The sequence below is a fragment of the Saccopteryx bilineata genome, chromosome 4 (genome assembly GCF_036850765.1).
Source record: "Saccopteryx bilineata isolate mSacBil1 chromosome 4, mSacBil1_pri_phased_curated, whole genome shotgun sequence".
Lineage (NCBI taxonomy): Eukaryota > Metazoa > Chordata > Mammalia > Chiroptera > Emballonuridae > Saccopteryx > Saccopteryx bilineata.
This window is the reverse complement of record NC_089493.1, coordinates 161,276,788-161,290,625: the sequence shown is the minus strand read 5'-3', so window position 1 is coordinate 161,290,625 and position 13,838 is coordinate 161,276,788. Positions and strand designations below refer to the sequence as shown.

Below are 13,838 nucleotides of genomic sequence, written 5' to 3'. Positions count from 1 at the left end.
TATCACCTGGGCAACGGCCTCTTTAACAAAGTGAGCATAATACATTTTATCTGCCCAACAGCCCCCCACGGGATTCTGAAGGAGCTGGGGGTGGAGGAACCAGAGGAAGAGCTACTGCCCACAGCCCGCAGCGCCTTTGGAGGTGGTGCTGACACTGCCTTTCTTGTCTGGGTGAGTGAAGCCAGGTCCAGGAGGTGTTAGAGGGCTGACTGTCAAATCTCAGAATGCCCTTTACACCCCCAAGCGTCTTATTTCCCTATTTGGTTCCCACTGAGATGTTGAGAAAATCCACTGGCTGCCATTACTGTGGGCATGTCAGTTTATAGGCTGTCCCAGAGAAGGGCCCTGATGACTGACTCAGCAGCCCATCTCCCCATCCCACAGGGAGCCCTCAGCAGCCTATCCCCCACCCTGCAGGGAGCCCTCACCAGCCCACACCCCTCCCCGCAGGGAGCCCTCACCAGCCCATCCCCCACCCCGCAGGAAGCCCTCATTAGCCTACCCCCCCTCACCCCGCAGGGAGCCCTCACCAGCCCAACCCCCTCCCGGCAGGGAGCCCTCACCAGCCCATCCCCCACCCCGCAGGGAGCCCTCATCAGCCCACCCCCCTCCCCGCAGGGAGCCCTCATCAGCCTACCCCCCCCACCCTGCAGGGAGCCCTCATCAGCCCACCCCCCTCCCCGCAGGGAGCCCTCATCAGCCTACCCCTCCCCACCCTGCAGGGAGCCCTCACCAGCCCACCCCCTCCCCGCAGGGAACCCTCACCAGCCCCTCCCCCTCCCCGCAGGGAGCCCTCACCAGCCCATCCCCCACCCTGCAGGGAGCCCCCACCAGCCCATCCCCCACCCTGCAGGAAGCCCTCACCAGCCTACCCCTCTCCCCCCCTCAGGGAACCCCCACCAGCACACCTTAGGGGGCCTTTCCCACAGTCCTGGGGTACTGGGGCCACATGTGTCTTCCCAGAGGAAGCCTTCCAGGATGGAGACATCCCAACCTAGCACCTGGGAACCCAGCCCCAGGGGAGGGGCAGCTGGAATTTCTGTCGCCTCATGTAAAGCCAGAAGCCACGGCCAGGGCCACCATCACCGCCGCCCGGCCCATGCAGGTTCACATTGGATTCAGACAGTCGGTAAAGAAACAATGGAGCCAAAAACTGATGGGCTGTCATCTTTAATCCTAGCTTGCACCCGGTGGGCAAGTAAAAACACACACTGGGCTCCAAGGCCCACTCACATTCAGTGCTCACAAAGCCACTGACTTATCCGAGTTTCCTAGAACCAAAGGTTTTTAGCTCACCAGCCTTATTCTCCTCAGTTCCCCATCTCCTTCCTTATCCCAGATACAAACTCTGCACAAACTGGCATCTCACTCAGCACTCCGCCATCTTGGCTGCTTTTCCTGGCCTCCTCCACGTGGCCTCCTTCCATTGCTGGCTCTACTCTCTCACGCTAATCATCCCAGGAACCAAGAGAGCCCAAGCTCCCGTTGTACCCCTATTTTATATTGTAGCTTCACAACCTTTAATCCAATATACAAAATAGGGAAGTCTCTACTACAAAGTCACTTCTCTGAGGCATGATTGGATTGTACCGCCCCACATCAAAAAGGGTAGGACAGGCTTAATCCCAAAACCAAGGCTACAAGGATTCTGCTTGCCCCTAGCCCACCCCAACACACATTAATATCACCTGGGCGACGGCCTCCTCGTGTTATCTTTAACAAAGTGAGCATAATACATTTTATCTGCCCAACACCTCAGCATAAAATGGCAACGCTAATTTAGTTTCCAATGTAAGTTTTAAAATACCACTGAAAGGACAGCAGTTCTCTCACTGAAAACTTTTTTTTTAGATAAACACATTTCCTCAAGAATTGGGCCCTGGGCATATGTGTCCTTCCCTCCTTGTCAAGAAGTGACAGCCAAAAGGACACTTCAATTTTGTCATAACCGACGTGCTGTTTCTTTAGTCAAGGGGCCTTTCTCTGTCCCTGCTCCACCTCTGTAGTCCCCTCTGCCCCAGACTCTGGATAGCACATCATGACACCCCACCTGCACCCCCAAAGATGACACAGCCCACTGGCAGAGGTGCAGGAAGGACTGGGAAAGACATGAGAGCTGTACCCCAGAAACCAGCCACAGCAAGATTTGGGGCAGGGGTGAGTGACTGTAGGGTGGGACTTATCCAAAATTAAGATTATTGGGATCCCTAGGAGTTTTATGGGAGAGAAAGCAAGTTGTGTCTTCGTTGGTTTTGTTGTGTTTAAACTTTGGAAGAAAAAGGAAACACAGGTGGAGGAAGGGGTGAAGAGTGAACGTATCAGAAGGATGATTCTCCAATCCCGCCCTCCTGTTAACGTGGAAAGTGATTTCAGGATTTGTGCCCACAAAGGCAGGGTCTGCAGAAGTCCCAGACCAGCTGCCAGGGCCCATCCTGGTTTGCAGGCTAGACCTGTTCTCTGGGGTGGGGTAAGCAGGAAGACGGTGCCTGTCCATGCAGGCCCAGGACTAAGCCCCTGAGATTCCGGGAAGTCAGGTCTCCAACTGCCCATGCAGCAGCCCGCACTGAGCAGAGTCTGGAGGCAGAGCTCCAGCCTGCCCCTGCTGCTGCTCCCCATCCTGGCCCAGCTCCTGTAGACTGCCCAGAGAGCTCACTCAGGAGATGGCCAAGAGAAGGATGGACCAATGGCAGGAGCTGGTGACACCCCTTCCTGCAGGTTCCCAAAAGAGCTTCTTTTTTTATTTTATTTTATTTTATTTTATTTATTTATTTTTTACAGAGACAGAGAGAGAGTCAGAGAGAGGGATAGATAGGGACAGACAGACAGGAATGGAGAGAGATGAGAAGCATCAATCATTAGTTTTTCATTGCGCGTTGCAACACCTTAGTTGTTCATTGATTGCTTTCTCATATGTGCCTTGACCGCGGGCCTTCAGCATTCCAAGTAATCCCTTGCTGGAGCCAGCGACCTTGGGTTCAAGCTGGTGGGCTTTTCCTCAAACCAGATGAGCCCGCACTCAAGCTGGCAACCTCGGGGTCTTGAACATGGGTCCTCTGCATCCCAGTCCGATGCTCTATCCACTGTGCCACCGCCTGGTCAGGCCCAAAAGAGCTTCTTGATGGCTCAGACCAGCTGGGGTAACAGGTGGCCTGGACTGTCATCTATATCTTTCTTACAAGACTCCCAGCCCCAGGCATCCTGTGAACCACATCACTGATCTCTCCATCCTACCACTTGATCCTATAAGATACCGCAGGCCCATGGGATCGGGCGGCAGAGGTGGAGGCAATGTTTCTAGGAGGGGAGCCCTGTTGTGAACGCTCTTCTCACAGAACCGTCTCTCCCTCACACCTGCCCTTTCTCCAGTTACCCCACTCTGAAAACCAGACTGCAGCCCCCACCAGGCTCTGGCTGACCGTACTCTGAGCCTACCACTGCCTGTGACCACTGGAAAAATCTCTTCATTTCAGAGCTGGACTCGGCCTACTGGCTGCTGAGTTCTAAAACAGTCATTCTAAAATGCAACCCCAAGCTGCCAACCACTATGGTGGTCCAAGCCATCTGTAAAAACAAAATCAAAAATAAAAATAAGAAAACCTGCTATGAGGGGTGATGGGTGAAAAGAAAGATCTGTAAGCCAGAGCATCCTTAGCCTTCACAGAGAAACTAGACGCCATTTCACAAGAAGCTAATACGCCACCTCCCTCAGCAGACAGGGCAAACACAGCCAGCAGCAAACAACTCCCCCAGTCAGATAGCAACACCTCACCCTGATCTTCATCGCAGCCTACTGGTGAAGCCGAGTGGTTTAATAACTCCCCTGGTGTGCAGAAGAAACAGAAATAGCTCCACCAAGCACCACAGGCCAGCACAGCACAGTTTATGAAATCATGGGGTTGTAATGTTCCCAGTCTCCCAAGTTTCCATTAAACAGGTGCCTGATGACCCTATGGTGGCAGGAAGGGCACCCCTGCTTTGCCTCTCTCGGTTTCTCCACAGATAGGCTGACAGGGCAAGGAATATGTGTCACTCAGCAGCCATGTAATGGGGAAGAGGTCACTCTGGGGTCCCAGCCCTGTGACCTCTGCCTGTCAAAGCCAACCTCTGAGCCCCTTTATAATCCTTCTGAGACTTAAATGTGTGGGTACACACAGCTCCCTTAATGGAAGGTTGCTCTGGCTTGTGTAAAAAGCTGTGTAAACTCCATCTTTGCATTTACCCAGCTCAGCCTTGTTTAATTTCCTGCCCCGGGATATTTAGGAAACACAACTGCCCTCTTGGGGTTCTGAACATCTTTCAGAAAATAAACAGTGCCCTCCCCATTTCAGAACCAAAAGATCCCCCCAAAAGGGCAAGGTACCTCCTCCCACCTTACCAAAAAGCAAGGCAGTTCAACCACGTGCTCTTTGCCAAGTTTCCCATCAGAAGCAGCAGCTTGAGATGAGTGGACAACAGGCTACAGAATCTGAGGCTCCCTGGCACCGTGACACGGCTATGTCTGTGTGACCTTGGGAAGTGACACCAACCACTTCACAAGGTTCCAGCTTCCTCCTTGGGAAAACTGGGGAGACAGCAGTGCCCATCTCACAGGCTGTTGTGAGGAGACAGACCACACCGAGGCCCAAGCCAGTGCTCTGCCCGTGGTAAGGGGTCCGTGAATGGCAGCTACTAGAAATGCTCTACCACTGGGGACAGCCATGGTAGTGGCTGAATGCCTAGATGCTGGAGCCTAGCTGAAACCCCAAGCTGCCAACCAGTATGGTAGCCCAAGCCATCTGTAAAAACAAAATCAAAAATAAAAATAAGAAAACCTGCTATGAGGGGTGATGGGTAAAAAAAAAGATCTGTAAGCCAGAGCATCCTCAGCCTTCACAGAGAAACTAGACGCCATTTCACAAGAAGCTAATATGCCACCTCCCTCAGCAGACAGGGCAAACACACAAGCCCCAGCAAAATTCAATATGATGATGAAAAACAGCAGCTGCAGGAATGGGCAGTGCCAGTGACCCCAGTCCAGACACCCCGAAAGCCCAGCATGAGCAATAGGGCTGCAGGGACCCCCACCATCTGCACCAAACCCTTCACAGACTCCCCTGGCTCCATACCCACTTCCTGAGTGCTTCACAGCATGTTTCCAGAACAGGACCAGAAATCACTTACCATGAACCCCCACTTTATAGCTCCAGATTCCACTCAGAAACTCCCTACTGAGCTGTTCAGGCTTCTGGACACCACCTAGTGTCTTAACTGATCTCATGGGTGGAGTGCAGAAGAAGTTGGGACAGCAAGGCCATGTCACTCTCCATGCATATACAAGAAGGGAATTCCAGGCCAGACCCCAAATCAAGCCCCTCAAGCCCTGTAGCCTTACCAGGACCCAGGGAGTTACTGGATAAGATCCCCTCCATGCAACCCTCTTCTGACCTTCCCCATGACTGACTGTCTCAGCAGCCAGGCATAGTGGCTCAGAGTCTGATGCCCTTGGAGCACACTGGGCAGCTCCCCAGTACCAGTGTGGGTCCTGCTCTCCACACACCACAGCCGCCTCTCCATCCAGGGAGGCCCCCAGAAGCCCATAGGTGGGACTAAGAGGAAGCACGAAGAGGGCCTCTAGGGCACATCCACATTCTCAGCCAGCAAACACCCTGCAGGGGCAGGACAGGTCTTGGAACCACAATTCCAACCTCAGACAAAGAGCTCACAGAGGTATTTGTCCTAGGCTGGGCTGGCGTTTGTGGAATGAGCTGTGGCCAAAACTGGCCTTGCACAGCTTGGTTGTTCGCATCACCGGGGTGGCCAAGTGTAAGGTGCAGTGAGGGAGAGGGGAACAGCTACCTTATTTTCCCACCAGTTCCTTCAGCCCATGCTCACCAAGCTCTCCCCATCACTGCACCCTTAATGGGGAAAGGAACAAATCTGTGAACTTGGCTGACCCTGCAGAGCTCTCAGGCGAGTGGCCAGGCAGCAGAGCTGGGACTAGGGCGGGGTGAGGTGCCTTCAGTGCCACACGGAAGGAGGCACACTCAGTCCCAACTGCACTTGCAGGACCCCAAAGGCAAACACCTCTTTCAGTTTCATGCCCTGGGCTTCTTTCCCCCTCCCCCTAACTCCAGACAGTCATAGGCAGTCTGGAGCAGTGGGTATCTCCTGAGACGTGCAGGGCCGTGGTGACCTGGGCAGCAGTTCCCATGCCAGTCTGGAAGGTTTCTCAGAGGAAGTGAGGAGTTAGGACTCCTGGGAAGGGAGACTGCCCTCCTTTCTTCCTCCCGCAACAATGCTGACTGCTCACCTCTGTCCTGGCCACCAAGCCTTTGCCAAGGCAGCCAAGGGTGGGAGGGCCATCGCCAGTGTCATTCCTCTTGCCCCCGTGCAGGAACTGGCCAGGCCAGAGAGTAGCAGGGAGCTCATGGCAGGGAAGCACATGTACCCTCAAAATACAGCTAGAGAGTTGCCTGGGCCCACCAAGCTAGTCCCAGCTTGCCTGGAGGCATGTGCCCTCCCTGGGAAACCTAGCACCCTGTGGGGCTCAGCACAAACCAGGCGAGGCTGGGAGGGGAATGTCAAGAAGCAACTACGCTAATTTTTGATCCCCCCACCCCACCCCGCCTGTAAAATGAATAAATAAAATCTCAAAAAAGAAAGGAAAAGAGAAAAAAGAAGAATGAAAGCCGACGTCCATGTCCCCAAGTCAGTGCGCTGTGCACAACTGTCTCTTGATAAGTCTGTACCCGTTTCTTTGTCTTTCTGTGACCCTGTGTTTTTCCCCCTCCTCTGTGTGTCCCTCATTCTGTGAGTGATGTGAGGTCGGGCTGGGGCATTCGCAGCCCTGTCCTCCCTCACCGTCATTGGTTCGCAGCCACTCCGGGGGGGAGGGGGGGCAGCCTCTGCCAGTCCCGCCTCCACCCTGGACCCGAGCTTGCTCAAAGCCTCCTTAGCGCTCAGTCTCTTGCTCAAGACAGGAGCACAGCAGCCCGCGAGAGTGGGGCCGGCTCGCCGCACGGCGGGTGTCTGGACCGGGACTCTGGGCTGCAGGACTGCTCCCAGACACCGCGGTAGACGCGGAGGACTCCGGGCCCTCTCCTCGGTGCACTAGGCGACCCGACCGCCCGAGCAGAGACCCGAGCTGCCGCCGCGCTCCCCAGGCACCTCTCGCCGCCGCTGCAGTCCACAGGCGCCCCGGGGTGGGCAGCTCACGGGAGCTGCGGGTCCCAGCCAAGAGGGCGGCCGTAAAACCGCGAGACGGTGATTCCACACCGCAGGTGGCGACGGCGAAACACAGGGGAAGTCCAACGGGGCGCGGGCGCAGTGCCGTCCAGCTTCGAGGCCGGGTGACCTCCACCCTGCTCGGAGGACAGCTGAGTGCAGGGACGAGGAAGCGGCCGCAGCCCCGGCCCTGCGGCTCCGAAAGCACCGACTCCCGGCCAGTCGTGCGCAGCAGGGCGGGAAGGCGCGCCATGGAGGCGCAGGGCAGCGCCGGTCCGCGCGAGGCGCAGTGAGCGGGTTGGCCGGGGACCCGCGGGCCATGTACGGCGACGTCTTCAATGCCACCGGCGGCCCGGAGGCGGCGGTGGGCGGCGCGCTGGCCTTGGCAGCCACGGTCAAAGCGGAGGGCGCTCTGCCGCTGGAGCTGGCCACCGCGCGCGGTGTGCGGGACGGCGCGGCCGCAAAGCCCGACCTGCCCACCTACCTGCTGCTCTTCTTCCTGCTGCTGCTCTCCGTGGCGCTCGTCGTCCTGTTCATTGGCTGCCAGCTGCGCCACTCGGCCTTCGCCGCGTTGCCCCACGACCGCTCGCTGCGCGACGCCCGAGCGCCCTGGAAGACGCGGCCGGTGTAACGGCGCAGCGGGCCGGGCGGGGGGCGCCAAGTCCCGGTCTCACCTTGAGCAGTAGTGTGAGCCAGGTAGGGCGGGCTTGACCTCAGGGGCTTGCCGGCCCTGGGGCACACTGCACCCTGACCTAAAGACCCTTCCCGACCTCGAAGACCTCGATCGGCAACCTGAGGGTAAAGGGAGTCGGAAGCGTCAGAGCTACTTAGGGTCCCGCTCCAAATAGCCGCGAGGCACCAAGGTTCTGATCCCCCGCCAGAGTCTTTCTTCCCAAGACAGGAGGTCTGAGGGACTTAGGCGCCTGGCTTGCCACCTGCTGGCTTCCTCATTTGCACACCGAACGAGCTAGCACGGCGAGCGCGCAACCAGCCGGGACCTGCTTGTCGGACTGCTGGCCCTGTGCTGTCTTCCCGCGGCTGTTACCGCCTCTTCCCGTCTTTGGCACGTAGGACCTCGCTGGGACCAAAGCATAAACTCAGCTGGACTTTGTAGAACGGTGGCCCTCGGGGACCACATTCTCCAGGGAAAGTGAGGGGGCACGGAATTTCACTAGGTTCCACCCGGGTCCGAGGACCCAGTTTTCTCTGCGGGCACGGGCGGAGCGGAAGCCGGTCTAGAAGCATAGGGTCTCACCGGCAGCACCCTGTTGTGGGGATCCACGTCCCACATCTCCAGCGGTGGTATATCTGCAATAAAACCTCACCGAATTAGACCCAGTGCTGAGAACGCTCTGATCATTGGTTGCGCCACTTTGGGAAGGGAGATAAGGGCAGGGCATCCTGAGCAGCTGAGAGCCAAGTGCAGCCTGCCTCCGGCCTTGCTGTGGCCCAGGTCAGTTTTGATATTTTCTCTTCTCCAGCTTTCCCCCAGGGTCAGTTACTTGCTTCCGGGAGTGTTTTTAGAGCCAGTCTCCAAAAGGAATTACTGTCCTGAAACGTGGCTCCATAGCGACCTTCCCTTCCTGTCCTCTCTGCTCTCATAGCCTGTTTGGGCCTGAATACTTCCCAAGAGCCTATTCTAACCCAGAACCAGCTGGCAAAGGAAGGGCCCTAAGGCTCAGGAGGTGGAGGCAGCTGCTCAGCACTTCTTCCCTAACTAGGCAGGAGGAGGCCAGCTGTGGAGAACACAGCAGAAAGCAATGGATGAGTAAACCCACCAGGAGACAGTCTCAAAGAACCTGAGACAGATCTCTGATAAGCCTGACCATTTTCAAAGTGAACCTAATTCTAGGGAGTCTTTTTAGGGGTATTTAGAATAGTGTCAGGAGTCACCTGGCTCTGGGGCACTAGAGCTGAGAGAATGTGTGACTAAAAAAGCATTCTGTAGATCTTATCTAATCCAGTAATCTAAACCATTTGGAGGTCACTGGGGTGCTGAGAATCTGCAGAATGCTAAGGACACCTGCCTTTAGCAGAAGGCAGCCAGGCACATAGTCCTGCAGACGCTTGGTAAGGGTGTCAGACACTGAAACCTACTACGGACCCGAGCTGAGGCAGGGGAAAATGTGGGCTAGGGCTAGAGTCTCAGGCCAGGCCTCCTAGAGCCCCTCCTGGCTCCTATCCCTTGAAGCAGCAGAGATAAGTAGATGTTTCACCCTGGCATAATTACCCATGTCTTGGAGAGCTAACACCAGACAAACCCTAATGGTGCTAATTCTATGATAACTTCACAGAACATTCTAGTTTGGTCTTTGGAAATGTAGCCAGACCTCCCTACCCTTGGTTGCAGAGACAGCTAAGTGGAATAAATGTAAGGAGATATGAGGTCCCCTGGCTGCCCTAATGAAGTCACACTGCTATTATGGGGGACACAAGGCCTGGATCTAGGGGCTGTGAGGGGTAGGAGACTACTGTAGAGGTGGAGTACGCCCTCTTGTATACCTTCCTGTGGGCATACCTAAAAGCAGGGTGGTCAGAAGCATGTACTCTGGAGTCTCGCCATCTGGCTTTAATCCCAGTTCCCCTGCTCACTGGCAGTGTGACCCTGTACAAATTACTTAATCTATTTTAGCCTGTTTCCTCATCTGTGAAATGAGTATCATGTCACCTAGCTCTACATGATATTAAATGACATAACCAGTGTAACATGCTAAAGAGAGAAGCTGGCCCACAAAGCAGATGTCATCTCCCTGTCTGCTGTGCCCACAAAGACAAGGGCTGGCCCCTGCAGGGAAGAATATGATTGGATGACTGGCTTAGAGGTTACCTGAGTTCCTGGGCCGGAATCAGCTAAAGTCGGAGGGATCCAGGAGGCTGTGGAATCCCTTAATAAAATACTGGCCCAAGGCATACAGTGTAAACAGTGCTAAGATGGAGATAATTTGGAAAGCATCCCTCTGATGTCTCTAAAGGGTTGCAAGGGCCTCAGCCACTGAAACCAAAGGCTTGAGCACTTCAAATAAACAGATTATTTCTGGAAGAAACTCCTAGGTAACTGGGTCTGCAGAGCTGGACTCTAGACACCAAGGGGGGGTCGGTGAGAGAAACTAGTCTAATGTTCTGTTTTTTGTCAGCACTGTGACCCTGAATAATTCCACTTCCTCTTCTAGTACAGTGTTAGACTGGTTGAGCAGTAATGGGCCCTTTCCCATGTTGGACCTAGTCCCAGATTCTCCCCCAGAAAGCAGGGATGTGGCTGCACTGTCTGCCCTCCACTGATAGCAGCTAAGTGGACTACAACGTGGTACTTGGACATTCAGATGGGTGTCGAGAGGCAGGTCTACACACACTTCTTTTGGCTCTCTGCTCTGCCATGGTCCCATGATGCCTTGGCACCACCTTTGGGAGAGCTGGGCATGGCAGGCTAAACATAGGACCCATGGCAGAGGTTTGGGGCTGCAATTCCACTGGGAGCGGAGAAGACGGTTGAGAATGTATTTCTGATGGGAGGTGAGAGGTGGGGATGAAATTAGGGAAGGTGGTTGCAGATGCCAGGGCCAGGGACAAGCAGCATATTGTAGTGACCAAAAGCCTCAGTCCTAGAGGTAACCTGACCCTGACCATCCACTCTATGCCTAGTTCATGTTTCTGGATGCCTGAGAGCCTCAGTTTCCTCCTCTGTAAAAAGGAGATAACAGCATCTACTTCATAGGATTTGAGACATTGTAAGTAGTGCTTCACTCATGTCTGACAGGTATAAGTGCTCTGAATGTGAGCTATCATTTTTACTAAACAGGAGGACCATTCCAGAAATGTTTTCAGCAACCGAACAGCAACTGCTTTCCCTCAGTGACTTGCAGTCCTTTTCCAAAAGGAATGCGCTATCCTAGAACAGAGCAGAGGTCTGCCACTTCCCAGCAGGTATGCCCGGAGCATGAGTGCAGCTGTCCTAGGTCTTTTTACACTGAGCTTCCCCTAAAACTAGCGCATCCACTCACATAGCTTCAGGTGCTTTTCAAATGACTCTCTCCAGACCTTATCCCTGAGCCTATTCAATGCCTCCATCTGGATATCTCATGGGCACCCTCAGACTCAGCATGCCTAAAACTCAGCCTTCCATGTAAATTAACTCTTCCTCCCGTCGTCTTCAGCTCAGCAAATTGCATCTGGTTGTCCAAAGTAAAAACCACCTGGTGGTCATTCCTGACCCCAAACTCTTCTTCATCTTCCCCACATGCCTTCCATCACCTCCTAGCCCCAAATCTGCTTTATCTACTCCCCTTCATCTCCACCAGCACCACCCAAATTCAAAGCCCAACATCTACTTTGCCTCATTTGCATTCCAATGGCTTCCTTCTCTTTGCTCTCAGAAAGTAAAACAAAATCCTACTCTTGGCCTACAAGACCAGCAACATCTGGCCCCAAAAAACCTCTCCAGTCTCATCCCCTCATGCCCCTCTTGAGTCCAGGCTTTAGACACAATGGCCTTTCAATCCTTCAGCTCTCTCTGCCTGAGCTGTTTGTCTTTCATCCTTCATTTGGCTAATGCCTTCTTATCCTTCCAGTCTCAAATATCTCTTCCTCCAAAAGGACATGCCTGAGTTCTCAGATCACTTACATTCATTCATAGCCCCCAGTCAACTCCCGGATCACAGCTATTAAATAACTATATAGGCCCTGGCCGATGGCTCAGTGGATAGAGAGCATTAGCCCGGCAAATGGATGGCCTGGGTTCTATTCCCAGTAGAACACACGAAGAAGCCAAAGAAGCAACAAATGGCTGCTTCCCCCTCCCCCATCTCCCCCTTCTCTCTCTCTTTCCTTTCCACAGCTAGTGGCTCGATTGGTTCGAGAGTGACTCCAAGTACTGAGGATAGCTCATCAGAGCATGACAACCTCAGGCACTAAAAATAGCTCAGTACTCAAGCATTAGCCCCAGATTGGGTTGTGGGGTGGATCCCTGTCAGGGTGCATGCAAGAGTCTGCCTCACTATCTCCCCTCTGCTTACATTTTATTACACACACACACACACACACACACACACACACATCATAGCCTAATGTCCACCACCACCCCCACTAACATGTCGGCTCTACAAGGTCAAGGACAACATCCACCCTGTGCACTGCTGCTCTCCCAACGCCTCACATCATGTGACACACAAAGCAGGCAATGAACAAGTATTTGTTGAATGTAATATTGTAGAAAGAGCTCAAGGTTCAGGTAAATTTGCTCGTGGGTTCTTCCTCTGAACACTTTACCTTTATTTTCTACCTTAAACTAAACTTGCATCAGATGAAACATTGAGCTGAACTCGCCTTACTGATCGATTCACCAGGTGGCCAGTTTCCTGGAGGTGATAATCTGCAAAGTTGTTAGCAACTGACATTTCTTGTCTCCTGTATAACACCTCAGTTATTATTTTATCTCCTGCGGAGACTAAAAGAACATCCAGTTTAAGTGTGTTCCTTTTGCGGTTTCTACTTGAACGACCCCTTTCCCCACAGGAATCTTGACCGTGTCATTCATATGCCTCCTGAATTGCCTCGACAAGGCTGCAGCTAAATCACTGCTTCACAAACCACGTTCTCACCTCCTTCTGAACTTGAATCAAAGATCGCCTTCTCAGGGAGCCCTTCCCTGGCTTTTTGATCTAAAACTTCAACTGCCTTCCTCCCCCCACCCCGGATATTTCAAATCTCCCTTTCCTGCTTTTTCTCCTTAGAACCTACCACTACCTTACACCAGTGGTCTTCAACCACCAGTCTGTAGACTGGTGCCAGTCTGCCAGAAATTTCATGCTGGTCCATGAAAGAGTTAACCACCCTGATGCTGTATTAAGATTATAGTCTATTGCCCCACCCTATATTTCATTTAGCTTGTTTTATGTCTCTATAACCAGAATGCAGTTCCTTGAGGAAAAGAATTTTTGTTCTATTCAGTTTATCCTCAGCCTGACATCTAGAAAGCCCTCAAATATTAGTTGAATGAATGAGCACACTGCTACTTTACCTAATACTGCTCAGGACCTGAGAAAGTACAGACATCAGATAAACAGACGCAGAACCTATTTTTAGTCTTCTCCATTCTCCATTCCTGCTTTTTATCCACCCTCCGAAACTGACTGGATAACCCTACTAGATAGGGACTGAGAACACTAAACTATGTTACAGCTTCACTCTCTGTGGGGATGAGAGGTGACTCCCTGCTACGGCTCTGCTGCCCAGCACTCAGGAAAGGTTTGGTGAGACGAAGCAAATGAGCAAGTAAGTATTGACAAGGTTACACTCTGAACTGTGTTAACAAGAACACGCCCCACCTCCAAGTTCCTGGTTCTCAGAACCTTCCAGGAGCAGCACAGCGCTTCACTCTCGTCCCCTGGCTCCCACGTCTACAAGGTGGCTACTCTAGTTCCTGCCATAATATTTGCATTCTAGCCATTGGAAAGGGAACAGGAGCAAGAACAGTACTCTTAGGTGCATTATGTTCCTTAGTCTAAATCAATAAATCCTGGAAAAATCACAGAATTTTATGTAAAGAAAGGCCATCAAGGAATGTTTATCATTAATCTTAACTAATCTGGTGCAGCTCCCCCCCCCCCCAAGCCTGTGCTTTTCCCCCTCTACAACCACAA

General features: G+C 53.2%; 1 protein-coding gene across 1 annotated transcript; it reads left to right on the top strand.

Moving 5' to 3' along the window:
- The first annotated feature begins 7,522 nt into the window (after positions 1-7,522).
- On the top strand, positions 7,523-8,528 carry SMIM32 (small integral membrane protein 32). Its single transcript, XM_066277149.1, has one exon. It carries the CDS (start codon positions 7,523-7,525, stop codon positions 7,832-7,834), a length of 312 nt encoding a protein of 103 aa, XP_066133246.1. The 3' UTR covers positions 7,835-8,528.
- Positions 8,529-13,838: the final 5,310 nt, after the last annotated feature.